This window comes from Malurus melanocephalus, unplaced genomic scaffold (assembly GCF_030028575.1).
Source record: "Malurus melanocephalus ecotype Western Australia unplaced genomic scaffold, MMel_1.1 scaffold_249, whole genome shotgun sequence".
NCBI classification, from domain to species: domain Eukaryota; kingdom Metazoa; phylum Chordata; class Aves; order Passeriformes; family Maluridae; genus Malurus; species Malurus melanocephalus.
This window is the reverse complement of record NW_026623481.1, coordinates 924621-938800: the sequence shown is the minus strand read 5'-3', so window position 1 is coordinate 938800 and position 14180 is coordinate 924621. Positions and strand designations below refer to the sequence as shown.

Genomic DNA, 14180 nt, shown 5'->3' with positions numbered 1-14180 from the left:
GAATCTGCTCTTTTGGAACAAAACAACAAATTTCTGTGGCCTTGATTTTTGTAATTAAGACAAGGTACTACAAACTCCCCCATTCCTAACACACACAGACACACTCCAGTAAGCTTTGTTTTCAGCCTAGAAAATATGGCAAGAGCATCCCTTCCTCAACTATAGCAAGACTATAGGCATAGATACTGCAAAATGTTTTAGGTTATAAAAATTCTCCCCCTGCATAAATTGTGTAGCATTAATTTGTTCCTAAATTGGGGGAGAGGGGTGGGTTTTATTATGGTCTTTTCTGCCCTCTCTCCCATTAAGCAACACTGAAAAAAGCTTTCAGCAAAAATACAGATTGTTTGTACCAAGGAATGGACTGAACTCCTGTCAGGATGCAATTCCAGTGGTTTGTCTGAGCACTGTCACAGATGCAGTGAGCATTTCCCTTGTATTGTACATAACTTTTGAAATATTCTATTTAGTCATATTTTATAGGAGTATTAAAAAGCTACTGGCTAATTAATCACTTTTACACTTGTATAATTCAGAGCTTAGTTTAAAATAATAAATATGGCAAACAGTATTTTTGTGTTCTGCTTGCATTGGCGTTTGAAAAAGCAACATTTAAAGAGTTAAACTATATCAATAAACTGAGTAGTGTGGTGTGTACCCCTGGTAGAGCTGAAAATGCTTAAATGTGTGACATAGGCCAAACTGTGTTTCAGTAGAAATTAGGGGGAAAGCAGCCTTGTTGTTGGCAGGATGTGCCATGTTCCATTTTAAGCTGCTGCAGTTTCACAGTCATGTGAACTTGCTCTGGTTTGCTGTGGATTTGGCTCAGTGTGCACAAAAAAAAAGCTGCAGTGCAGTCCCTGGTGAGCAAAAGCTCAGCATGTCCCAGACCACTGATGTGCTTCTATAATCATGGGTGATGCAGTGGCCATGAGTGCTTGGACAAGGAACGTGGCATCCAGCTGCCAGCCAGGCTCGGGAAAGGGTTCTGTTAACATTCATTATTATAAAAATTGAAACTCACTGTTATCTCTTGCATCAGTTTGTACTGGGTCTTGCAAAGGACTGGAAACTGGGAGATGAGTTTGCTGATAACTGTCCTGTGAAATTCTAATATTGAATTGCTCAGATCTGGATTTGGGAAAATGTTGTTTTCTGGGAAAATCAGATCTGGATTTGGGAAAATGTTTGTTTTTCTGTGCGCCTGGCATAAAAAGCTTAATTTCTCAAAGGATGATTGTTCACGATTTTGAAAATTAGATCCACTCAAGTCACACTGAAGATGTAAACACTGAGCTCTTTAATTCCATTGGAAAGGCCAGGCTTTATGGGTTTTGATTAAAAAAAAAAACCAAAAAAAAAAAACAGTAATAGTGAACTTCTGGGGTTCTTTTCACCTCTTTTACAGGTAAAATGCAGGAGGCGTGGTTTATTTTTCACTTTGAGCACCAAAAGATCTTCCCCCACCGCAGTGAGTTTCTTCATCTGACCCCACTGAATTTTTGTGTTTGTGACATGCTGGCTGTGGCTCTTCCATCGTGCTTGGCACTAGACAGCACTGGGAAATGAGCTTCAGGGCTTCAGCTGTGGATGGCAGAGAGCTGTGTCCCACAGGATCAGACTGATCATAGTCACAGTGCTTTCAGATCCTCTAAAGAACCTTTACTTTTGGTCATTCTTTAGTGGCAAACACTTCATCACTAAACTTCTTTGCCATTTCAGGCTTTCTCCCACATACCAATGTGAATGTAAAACCTTTACATTTTCTTGATTCCCTTTTTTCTAAGAAATCACATTTAGTTCTGGTTTATCAAAAGCAAAACCAGGTATGGATTAAAGTCCCAGCCAGCCCCTGATTTATACTCAGCACCATGCAATGCTCTTGAATACCTAGTTACACTGGCAAAAMCCCCAAACATTACTTTTCCTGGTTTAACCCATCTTCTGGGAGAGTACAGCAGCTTTCAATATTCCAGGCTTCTCTTAAAAGGAGATGTTTTTCTAGCAGTAGCTGTGCTCTTACTTTGAACACATTTAGACCTAGCATTCAGGGGTAAAATGACAAGGGAGGAAGTGTTGTGAAAGCTCTTTCCCACAGGTCTATTTGAAGTGTGGAGTATATTTGCTTTGGCTTGGAGGGGAGGGAAGCCAGAACCATTAGAGGCAGAACAGCAGCAGCACTCTCAATGGAAGGGCAGGAACCCTGAAARCCCCCACTGCAGAGATGCTCAGAAAGCTTTAAAAACCTGAATTCTCTCTCCACTTCTGTGAGTTTGTTCAGTCGTTACGAAGAGATTCTGGAGCTGCAGTTAGAGTCATCTTAATGTAGGATTGCRTCCTGATGCAGCAGCTACAAAGCCTAGATAGGGACATTTGTTAGGGAGATTCTTGCTGGAGTAAGGCTGGGAAAGCTGTRAAGTGTGAGCAGCCTTGAAGTTAATGAAAAATGAAGATATTCAGAACCTTAAGACAGACTTCAGGATTCAGATCCGTGTACCTGAGAGCTGTGTTAAGGGCCCATTTGAATCAGGGGTTTCCTCACTTAAAACAGAGTATCCAGCAAGAAGGATTAAACTTCTCTATTATTCTCACCAGATAATCAGCCTTCTTTTAACAAATTATTGTAACTGATCATTTATCTAGTGCAAGAAAGTTGTGTCTACATTAGTGTCACACAGATGTGTTCTCCTCACTGTTGGGTTAATGAAGGTAAATGTTTTGAATCCGTTTTAGAGCAGAGTTCTTGTACAGAAACTTCTGAAAGAAATGCCATCTGTAAGAACTGATGGATCCTTAAGTGTCCGTTTGGCAAGTTGTCTTACTGTGGGTAGCTGCAGAAATATTTCGTGTATGYTGTTGTAGATTTAAAAGCATTACTCATGGTTTCATTCGAGTGTCTACATTTCTGACACAGATGTGACRTATCTGTATATATTATAAATCAATACTATTTTTAACCACATATTTTGTACAAATATTCACATTAGCTCTGTACTTCAATGAAAATCTATTATGGTATTAAACATTTTGGTGGAATTAGCACACTGCTTGTYCGTGCTTTGCTTTAATTTTGTAACAGTGTTAAGCAGCTTAGCCGTTTCTGGCATCCAAGGCAAATATTTTCATTTCCAGCTATTCATGTTGTTACTGAAATCCAGGTGCACCTGTACCCTCTAGTGACTGATCSCAGCCACTGCAGAGGCAGCTCCCAACCCCTCCGGATCCGAGTGARAGGCCAGAATCAAACCCGAACCAACAGTAAATGTGAGCACATTTTATTTTTGGTAATGAGTAACAGCGTGGGACAGCACACTGCTGTTGAGGGAGACACCCARCTAGAGATTCCAATGCACACAGGTGCAGTTTTATAACAACTTTTTCCTATTTACCCTTTCTCCAAAGTTTTGGGTGGGGTTCATGGCCAGGAATCGGATGATGAACTTGGTGCTACAGCACCAAGGTGTGGTCCAGTGCAGTTTTCTGTGTAGAACAGCCACATCCACACAGGTTCTACCAAACACAGCAGGAGTGTGATTCTCTGGGCTTGGACTAGCTCAGCCTCACACCTGTAACAGGACAGTATTGAAGGAGGGAAAAAAAAGACATTAAGAAAACAATTACAAGAGCCTTGTCTCCTACTACAATCCCTAGATCAGCTGGGTGAAGGGGAGAAAGGTACTTACATATGTAATTTTACATATATATATATATTCACCACATAGGTAGTACATATATGAATACACATATCTAGATTATTCAACAGATAGGTARTGTCAGCTATAAAGTGATTAATAAGCAGCCCGTTTGATTTGATAATTCTGTATGGTTGGGCTTGATGATCTTACAGGTCTCTTCCAACCTTGACAATTCTATGATTCTGTGTTCCCAAGCAGCAGTAAGAGGATAATGGTTTTGTACTCTGCCATGAGTTGGGGTGGGGCTTGTGTCTGTACACAGGACACAGACTTTGGACTCAAATGTAGTGTAGATCTTCAACTAGGAAACGTGGGAAACCTAGCTTGGATATTTGTCCCCTTCAGTAGTTTAGTAAGCTGAAGAAGGATAAACTTATTTTTCTCTTCATTCCAGGGCATAGCTGTGGGTCTGGATATCCCAAGATGGGGAAAACATCTGCCAGGAAGCAAATAGAAAATTTAGAGCCTCAAAACACAAGAGGAGAAAATGGCTGATAGAAAAACAGCAGAATCAAAACAACTGTTCGTTAGATTTTTTTTTTTTGTTTATTTATTTTTTAACTGAAGAAGCATTTCCAGATATCCAGAATGAATTTTGCTCMTGGTTTTTACAGTTGGGTCACAGCCCAGCCAGCCCTGCCTGAGCCCTATTTCTATTAATTTCTATTTAATTTATGACACATGCATCAACACCCTTACAACCTGCCCCTCTTGACACCTGCACAAGTGCTGTACTCACTCCGAACACAACCCGAAGTCACCTCACCTGTGTCCTGAGCTGCTGGTGACATGACAGCAGCTGAACATGAGCCAGGTGTGCYCAGGTGGGTGGGAAGGYCAGTGKCACCTGGGCTGTACCAGCCATGGTGTGGCAGCAGRRCCAGGGCAGTGACTGTCCCCTGTCCCCTGTGCTGGGCACTGCTGAGGCCACACCTCGGGTGCTGTGTCCARTTCTGGGCCCCTCAYGAARACAAAGACATTGAGGGGCTGGAGCGTGTCCAGGGAAGGRAACGGAGCAGGGGAAGGGTCTGGAGCACAAGGAGCAGCTGAGGGAGCTGRRRGGGCTCAGTCTGGAGAAARGGAAGCTCGGGGGGGATTTTCTCACTCTCCACAACTCCCTGACAGGAGAGTGGAGCCGGGTGAGGGCYGGGCTCTGCCCCCAGGGAACAASGACAGGACGAGAGGACATAGCCTCAAGCTGAGCCAGAGGAGGTTTAGGYTGRACATTAGGSAGAATTTCTTCASAGATATGATAATTGAGACATTAGAAAGGGCGGCCCAGGGACAGGGTAGAGATTATTCTTGTCTGGCGGTATTTAAGAAAGACTGTACACGGCTCTGAGGGCCATGGTTTAGCTCGGTCACAGGCTACACTCCGCGATCTCACAGCTCCTTCCCGACCAAAATGACGCCGTGCCTCCGTAATTCCGTGTCCCCTCACGGCCGGCCCGCCCCCGCGGTCCCGCCCCACACGCGCTGAGTGACAGCGCCGGGGCCGCTGCGGGCGGGGCCGGGCCGGAGCCGCTGCTCCGCGGCCCCTCAGGTAACGGCGGGGCGGCTCCGGGGCTCGGGGGTGTCCGGCCCGGGGCTGAGGGGGGTGCGGGCGCTGCGTGTGGGGAATGGCGGCCTGGGCTCGGCATTCGCGTGTGCTGAGCTCCGGCGGCMGCCGAGCGCGGCCCGGGGCGCTTCTCTGTCTGTATTGTCGGTCCGTGCGTCCGTGTGGCAGCTCCTGYCCTTGGCAGAACGGCGGGTTCGTCCCCCCAGAGCCCCTCGGGTCCCCAGGGTTTTGTGGTGCCGAGATCTGCAGAGACCCGGCTCAATAGAGGTGCTTAGGCTGTATCYGGGGAAGAACAGTATGAGCAGGCCTTGGAAAAAAACCAAACCACCCATCATYTATTATTTACTAAGCGTTAAGGAATTAGAATAATGGATTTGTAGATCATGTTGAGATCATTAACTGTTTAAAATTCAGAAGTAAAGACTTGATTTTACTTGAAAGGACTGCGGTCTGTACTTGTTCCTCCCCAGAAAGAGAATTTATGAGCTATGTCTAATTCGGCAGCTGGGGTTCCCATGAATACAACAGTGTGTTGTCCCTTCGTCCTTCAGGTGTTAGAAGTAGCCCATCAGGTGGATCTGAGGGAATCTGTATCCTTCGGGTCTGTGTTGTTTACTGAAAGGGGAATTATGTCTCTAGAGTGTCAGTTTGTTCTTAGCAGAACTCAAGGCCTGGATTTTAATTTTGAGAAACACACAGGTTTGGTGTAACATTTGACTGCCTGCAAGTCGTAGAATCCTAGAATCACAGAGTGGTTTAGGTTGGAAGGGACCGTATTAAAGCTYGTCTTGTTCCARCCCCCTGCCATGGGCAGGGACACMTTTTASCAGCCCAGGTTGCTCCAAGCCCTRTCCTACCTGSCCTTGAACATTTTCAGGAATGAGGCAGCCGCAGATCCCATTCTATTGTTGCAGGGGTATTCAAATGCTTGTTAGACTGTAATTTCCTATATTCACTAGGATATTTATGTACTCTGAGTATTGAGATGGATTTATTGTTTGCAGATGCACTGTTTCCCAGCTGAATTTCAGTAGTGACTGAGTCCCAGAGGATTGCTGAAAATTGGGATCCCAAAGGGAGCTGTGAGGAATATCGGTACTGCCCACATGCAGGATTGGACTGAGCAATATCTGGTCTTGTGGTTAAATGATGCTGTTGAGCAAGAAATGGGAAATACTAGCATGAAATTTTAGGTCAGTTACAGATAGGGAAGTTCTGTGTGAGGGTTCTTACAGGGATCTTACTTTAGTAGATAGCTGAGTTTTAAACAAGATGTTTGGGAAGAACAGGAGGAAACTGGGTCAAGGGAGCACAACCCAATACAATGTGAAATTATGTGTCATATTTTTTCAGATAAGGGCATAATAAGGACTGTTAAATAAGGAATTCAAGTCATAGTAGGAGTAGTCAATATCYGTGAGTCTTGTGATCAGAATTAGAATCACAGAATGGTTTGGTTTGGAGGGAACCTTAGGAATCATCTYRTCCAACCCCCTGTCATGGGCAGGGACACCTTCCACTATCCCAGGTTGTTCCAAGCCCTGTCCAWCCTGGCCTTGAACACTTCCAGGGATGGGGAAGCCACAGCTTCTGTAAACCTGTTCCAGGGCCTCACTCCCCTCACAGTAAAGAATTTCTTCCTAATATCTAATCTAGCCCTGCCTTCTTTCAGTTTAAAGCCATTGCCCCTTGTCCTGTCACTGCATGCTTTTGTAAAATATTATTTTAGAATATATAAATACATAAGGAATATTTTACCCACTCATTCTTTAAACTAAGTTATGACTTTGATAACTTCTGTCTCTGCTCAACAGATGCCATGTTGCCTCAGAAGATGGGACAGACACCTTCCAGAATAGCCATGAGCAGTTATTGGAAAGTCTTGGGAATTTTCTTACTCTTTCTTCAAAGTGCATTGTCTCTCCAGCCAGCCCAGCCCAGAGTGCTGCTGGTGTCCTTTGATGGCTTTCGGTGGGATTACATCTACAGAGTCCCCACTCCCAATTTTCACTATGTCATGAAGAACGGGGTGCACGTCAGGCAGGTCACAAACGTGTTCATAACGAAGACGTACCCCAACCACTACACCCTGGTGACCGGGCTCTACGCAGAGAGCCACGGCATCGTCGCCAATGAGATGTACGATCCTGTCCTGAACGAAACCTTCTCTCTGAACAAAATGAACACCCACAACTCCAAATTCTGGGAAGAGGCCAGCCCAATATGGGTGACGAACCAGAGGGAAGGACACAAATCTGGTGCTGCTATGTGGCCTGGAACRGATGTGAAGATACATGGAGTCTTGCCCACACATTATATGCCCTACAATGAATCTGTTCCCTTTGAAGACAGGGTAGCGAAGCTCATTGACTGGTTTACATCAGAAGAGCCCATAAACTTTGGTCTGCTGTACTGGGAACAGCCTGATGAGATGGGCCACTTTCTGGGCCCGGAAAACCCACATATGGGARCAATAATCAGTGACATTGACAAAAAACTGGGATATCTTATTGCTGAACTGAAGAAAGCAAAGCTGTGGGGTGTGATAAATGTCATAGTCACAAGTGATCATGGAATGTCACAGTCATCCTCAGAAAGGCTCATTGAACTTGATCAGTATGTGAGCAGAGAGCTRTATAAAGTCATCGACCACTCTCCTGCAGTAGCCATTTTACCCAAAGAAGGTAGGAGCTACAGCAGTAACATTCCCTGAGGAGGTACTTGAGTATCCGGACTTTATAGACTGAGTTTGTGGTAGCAGCACTGATGGCAGTAGGACATCAGCCTTGAACAAGGAGTACTTGCAGGATCTCCTTGTTCTTTTTCTAGGCTCTGTCAAAAGCCTGGATTAAATCTGAGAAAAGAAAAGGGAGCAAATCTGTTCGCTGTTGACTAATATTGCCAAGGATCCTTTAGTCCTTGTGAGCAGTAAGATAATCTAATGGCATTATCAAGGCTGGGTGGCATTCTAGATAGATAACACCTGAATGTTACATATCTTGCCTTTCATCAAGATGCTGAAACCATAGTGGAAGAATTATATTTCTAACTCAAACAGTAAACTGAGAACAGATGGGGATCTTTGATAAAAAGAAAGCCTGTGYTGGCTATTTGATTCGCTGCCAGCTATTGTAGTTCACTTGAGGTTTTYTCCCTTGTCATGCTGAACAGCCAGCCAGTTACACTCATACCATTTTTATTGTGATAAAGATGGGGAAGAATGATGTTGGAATTGAAGTCTGAAATCTTGTTGCAGTCACTGAGGGGTTGCTGAATTGTCAGATGTATGTTCAGTGTCACTAATGCATCTGCTCTTTACTTTGATGACCAGGTGCTGTAAACTGCTTGGTGCAAATGTGTTAACCTGGAAAATAACACTCCTRCCCACACAAAAGAAATGCTGATTTGGAAATTGAGTTTTAAGGTGGCCTTCTGGAAAGATGTTTTTTAAGAATTTTGTAATATTTGCATCACTAATGGCTAGATAGCACTCTGTATTTAATACCTCAGTAGGGAGGGTGCTTTGCAGACTTAAGTGACCTTTGCATACATGAACAAATGACTCTTGTAATTTTTAATTTGAAAGATACTTCGGACTAAAATGTGGGTGTGCTCTAACTGAGGTCTCTGCTCTGTAAGCACAGTCAGGCCCTGTAGCTGGGTGCTGTTTSTCCTTGTGGGGATAAAACAGCTAAGTTTGGGAGCTCCATCCCCATAGAGGCAAACATGGCTTACCAAGATGTTCTCATTAGCAAATAAAGAGGCTGTAAAAGTAAACTTCGGTTCTGAAATGTCCCAAATGCAGTAAATGACAACTTTAAGATGTGTAACTTGATTCTCCTGTCTGCTAAATGCTGAAAAGAAACAGTATCTCTGCAGCAATTAGATGAYGGAATAGTAAAAGAGCCATTTCAGTGGATTTCAGAAACAGCTTGGATTCAATTTTGCCCAGAGATTCAGGTATTTATTACACTACCAATAAACAAGAATTAGTTTTGGGCACAGCTGAAATTCTTTACTTCATGGTACCAGCTGTGCTTTTTATTATAAAACAATGAACTTCACTGCCAGTTTAGGTATGAGCTAACATATGCTTAAGTACATAACACTGATTCTTCTCTTGTTATTACATTTGTCTTTCTAAAACCAAGGGAATGGTAAAACTTAGTGAGATACTGAGAAAAAGTTTGATTGCTTAAAAATGCAGCAATTTCTTTTAACTGTYTGGATGTGTATTTCTTCCCCAAGAGAAGGATTAAAGCCATTTGCTGGTGTATTAGGGTGTGTGTGGAACTCAATACATGTTCACAAAGAAGGTACCTGTAGCACAGCTGGTGATGCTGGCCTTTTTCTTGCATTTAGTGTAAATATATTCATGCAAATAATTAGTGTAAAATCAAATTTGCTGTATTTGGGGCTTCTCCTCCCTGCCATCCCATATAGAAAAGTAACATAGCGAAATTGACTTTACTACTGTCCTAGAAACACTACATTGGAGTCCCTCTACTTGTTGCTGTAACTGTCATCTTTGCTTTTGCTATCTCATATGGACCTTTATTTTGTTTCTTAATTTAGTGATTCCTTTTTCTTTGTGCCAGTTTGAGATAAAAAACATACATTAACATATTTCCTTCAGAATGTATACATTAATGTATTTTCCCTCTGCATTTCTATACTGGATTCCAGGATCTGAGGGGGAAAAGGAAGATGGTTTCTTTAGAAACAATGRCTACCTCCTCCTCAATTTTTTTCCCTAAGATCCATTCAAAATTTCATGGGTGCTGGAAATGGCAGGCTGAAAGGGGCCTGYAGACACTCGCTGTGCTCTCAGCTGCCTATGTGGCACAAAGTACTCACCTAAGTCATAGAGCTGAGGGATATGTGTTTCACAAGAGTCTGTTCTGTGCACTGCATCGCCCTCAATAGGAATCTAGCCTGAAGTGGAGGGTGGGAATGAAGAAATTTGTTCAGGTGTCAATTCCTGACCTTGCTTTTGTATTCTTGGCTGTCTTTTCTGGTTCCTCCTCTCTGTGCGCTGGTGTTCCAGCCAGCTTGTCCAACTGTGGCTCTTCAGTGGCTTCTACTGGAAAGGCAAGCTCAGAAACTGGGAATAAGCAATTAAAGAATTGTGGGTGGAAAATGCCTATTTATTCAGTGATGTTGGTAGAGTTCTTGAGGGTTTGTGCTCCCTGACTARGGAAGGGAAAAGAGCAGGCACTGGGAATACAGAAGAGTAGCTCATGCTGTTGGCTGTAACTGAATAATAAAGGAAAGCAAGAAACAATTAAACTGCTTTAAAATAGATGAAAAGTGTCACTCATGGCTAACTGGGGGGACAGACAGAGTTGAGCCTGAATGCAGCCATGATATCATGAACGTGTTTAGGAGCTGTCTTCTCGCTTTCAGGCTTTGGACAGAGCTAGGAGGTTTGGTTCCTTTTCCAGGAGACAACTGAATGCTTCCTAACAGATTCCTGTGAAAAGTTATCATCTTACATTCTGATAACTGTGAAATGAGGGATTTTTCTAAAATTAGCAAGGTACTTATTGCTTGGGAACAGGCTGTGAAGTCTGGTGCTGAGGGGGATCTTACTGTGACTGAGGCTCTGGATTACTCGCAGTAACTTCCATGCACATGTTGTTTCTTACAGCTATAATTCACRTCTGAGGGAAGTCCATTTTGCCCATTTTTTTCAGCTGTCTTTTAACTACTGATGAGTTAGTAAACATACTGGTATGTTTAATTTTTTTCTTTTGTCTCTTGTTTGTTTGAAGGCAAACTGGATGAAGTATATGAAGCTTTGGCCAACGCTCATCCCAACATGACTGTATATAAAAAGGAGCAGATTCCAGATAGATTTCATTACAAACACAACAGTAAAATTCAGCCCATCTTAGCAGTGGCTGATAAAGGATGGGAAATTGTACATAATAAGACTGATGGTTTTCTACGTAAGTATTCTGTCTTTATAGTGTTTTGCTGTATCTTTCAAGGCAGGGACCTTATGTGGTACTTTCTCTCCTAGTACCAACCAATGCTCTTTTTTTTCAGGCTGGGAGAGAAAACTAAAGTGTGTAGAATTTATATTTTTTTTTTACTGATGGAATGGGAAGCACATTCCTGTTAGGCGTGGAGAATCTGAACTTACTGTTTTTTTAAATATTAAACTTACTGAGATAAGATCAATCACATGTTTTAGCAGCCTCATACTTGAGGTCTTTCAGAATGTAGCAAACCACCAACCACTTCCTGAGAGATTAAAAAAGAAAGTTGTAACTGAATTTGTTGAGTAGCAGGTGAATAGGGTTATTTTATCATGTATTACTTACTGGAAAAGGGCTGGGTCAGAAATAGACAATTTTCTGAAAGTCCTCAGCTTGTGTAGATGCTACACTTAGCTCCGTCTATTACTACGAAGAGTTTTCTGATATTGTGTTACTGCACACCAGTGATTTTCATTTGCCTTAGTGGAAAAAAAAAGACATCCTAGGTGATTTGGAGGAATAAAAAACCCACCACTTCTGAGTTTCTCACCTTCGGTTTTGAGATTTGTTATAGGTAGGATGGTGTCCTAGGGTAGAAAGTGAGCTGTAACTTTTTGGTTACTTAGGAGGAAAAATACAGGTGTTGCGTGGTCAGTTCTTACATTTCTAATTGCGAACCTTTTAAAATTTCCTGCTCGTTATGAACCTGAAGAGCATTACCAGTAAGACTTAGCAAGTTTTTCAGTAGCTGCTGAGAGCAGCTTCTTTTGCCTGTGTTTGACATGTTCCCAGTTTTTMATGTCCCTGTCAGGAATGAGCACTGGACACCCACTACTGAGGTATTTTTCCTTCTTGAGGAATTGATAGTGTACAAAACTGGAGAAAATGTCAAAGTGTCAGATTCTACATGTTCTTTTTAATTTTCTCTAAGAGATCCAAACCAGTTGCAAAATTGGAGATTTTCCTTGAGAAAAATCAATGAAAATTGGGTGTGCATAGATAGCATTCCATTGACAATGCTGTTACTGCCCTATGAATTCACCTTTGTTTTCCCTGTGTCAAATAGTGCTCTCCATTGTGGGTTTTTCAGGTTTTGCTCTTCGTAGCTCTGAGACTTGGTATTTGCTGGGAGACATTTGTGCTGTCAATCAAAATAATTCTTATAAACCTCTTTAAGGATAACTGATGGCTGTGCCTTTTCTGCATTCTCCTGGTTCTAGGAAAAGGTTCAGTGCTTGTTCTGCAGCTTCAGGATATTGACCTTTATCTCTTTTATTTCTAGTCGGTAATCACGGATATGACAACGCTGTACCAGAAATGCATCCTCTTTTTTTGGCAGTCGGGCCTGCTTTCCGAAAGAACACCACCAAAGAATTCATGAATGCTACAGACTTGTACCCCTTACTGTGCCATGTGCTTGGTATCAGCCCACTGCCCAACAATGGTTCCTTCAATGCTGTGAAGGATTTACTTGCTGAAGAAGTTCCTGGAGCCCGTGGAACAGACACCTACTCCACTGTTGTAGGAGTCTTCCTGGGYAGCTTGCTTGTTTTGGTTTTCACTGCAGTTTTTGTTAAGCATTTTGTCCTCGCACAAGCAAATTCCATGCAAATCCGACACACTGAAGCTGCCCAGCCACTGCTGCAAGATTAATAACTTGGGATTATTTCCTGTGTGAGGCTTAAAATAAGCCTATACAAAGAAAATAAACAATGGAGGTGGATCAGCATAAATATGAGGAGTGAAAAGAGATGGATGCTGATCCATTGGTACTCTGGGGCATGTAGAGACCAGGTATGCAGAGAGAGAGCATGTTCCTGTTTCACCCTGCAGCCACTTCATCTTCCAGGATACTCTAGGTAAACCTGGAAAGCTCTATGTCTATTAGACCTGTAGTGACAATAGACCTCRAATACCTTATTATGGCTATTTTTAGAGAAATAACATCAACTGGGGTGTACTTCACAGACTGTTAAATGGTGATTTAGTTTCCCACCCTTTTTTTTTCTTTTATTCTTTTTGAGGTTTTTTGAGTCTCTTTGTTTCTAACAAGTCACTGAATGGTATAAAACTTGTTTTTTTCTTCCCTGCCCAAGGACGCTTTTGCATGAATCACCRTTACAGATAACTTGGTGGGAAAAAATAACTTGGTGAAGGAAAAAAAACATTATTATTCAGCTAGGTCATGCAGTGATAAGTRTCTTTAGTTTAGAGTTAGATATATTTCTTCAAACTACTGTGTTAATTGTAGCCCCAAAATATGAATCTAAGTGGTATTGCCTTTAACAATCAGCATTAAACTGCTTGATTCTTGTTTTTTTTTAAAAATTATTTGGATAAATATAGGTCTTTACCACTTTAGGTATGATTTTAGGTAAATGTAGGTCTATACTTTTTGTACTTCTTGTACACTGCACTAAATTTTCTAGGAGTTCCATGCAGCTGACAGGATAAAGACACGCACAAGCACTGAACCTGTATATCCAAATGGAGTCTTTTCTGTTTCTGTGGTACAAAGGAGGTGGATAAGTTAAGGAAGATGGATGTTCAGGCTGGTTTCAGAGTGCTGTCAGGCTTATCCCTGGCTGTGCATCTGATCTGCTGCTGGAGACTGTGAGTTAACTGTGAGTTTGACTTGTGTCTTGTGCTCTGTCTGGGTGGGTCTTGGAATGGGGTGATCAGGACTACACATGCAGTTTAAGGGGCAGCTGTATAAACCRTAAGCCATATACATTCTTAAATCTGAAAAAGCACACTTTAATAATTAAAAAAAAGGTATAAAACTGGAGTTGTTTTTCTGGAGGAAAGCCTGTGTCAGGGAAAAATATTAAGTCTGAGTCACCTAAGATACATATTATTCTCATTTTTTTGTGTATGGCAATAAATCTTCTTGCTAGTATAGTTGTGGGGGTTTTTGTGAGCTCACTAAAGTGGTGAGAAGCT

At 42.3% G+C, this 14180-nt stretch overlaps 1 protein-coding gene across 3 annotated transcripts; it reads left to right on the top strand.

Annotated features, from left to right (window-relative positions):
• The first annotated feature begins 5155 nt into the window (after nucleotides 1–5155).
• Nucleotides 5156–14169, top strand: ENPP5 (ectonucleotide pyrophosphatase/phosphodiesterase family member 5). 3 transcript variants are annotated; one of them, XM_057375437.1, is made up of 4 exons: nucleotides 5156–5238; nucleotides 7068–7937; nucleotides 11028–11204; nucleotides 12520–14169. In XM_057375437.1, the coding sequence occupies exons 2-4, from the start codon at nucleotides 7073–7075 to the stop codon at nucleotides 12888–12890; spliced, it is 1413 nt and encodes a 470-aa protein (XP_057231420.1). In that variant the 5' UTR covers nucleotides 5156–5238; nucleotides 7068–7072; the 3' UTR covers nucleotides 12891–14169. The 3 variants fall into 3 exon arrangements, with proteins under 3 accessions (XP_057231420.1, XP_057231419.1, XP_057231421.1); XM_057375436.1 differs by having other exon boundaries at nucleotides 5158–5238; nucleotides 6258–7937; XM_057375438.1 differs by lacking the exon at nucleotides 5156–5238 and adding an exon at nucleotides 5300–5441.
• Nucleotides 14170–14180: the final 11 nt, after the last annotated feature.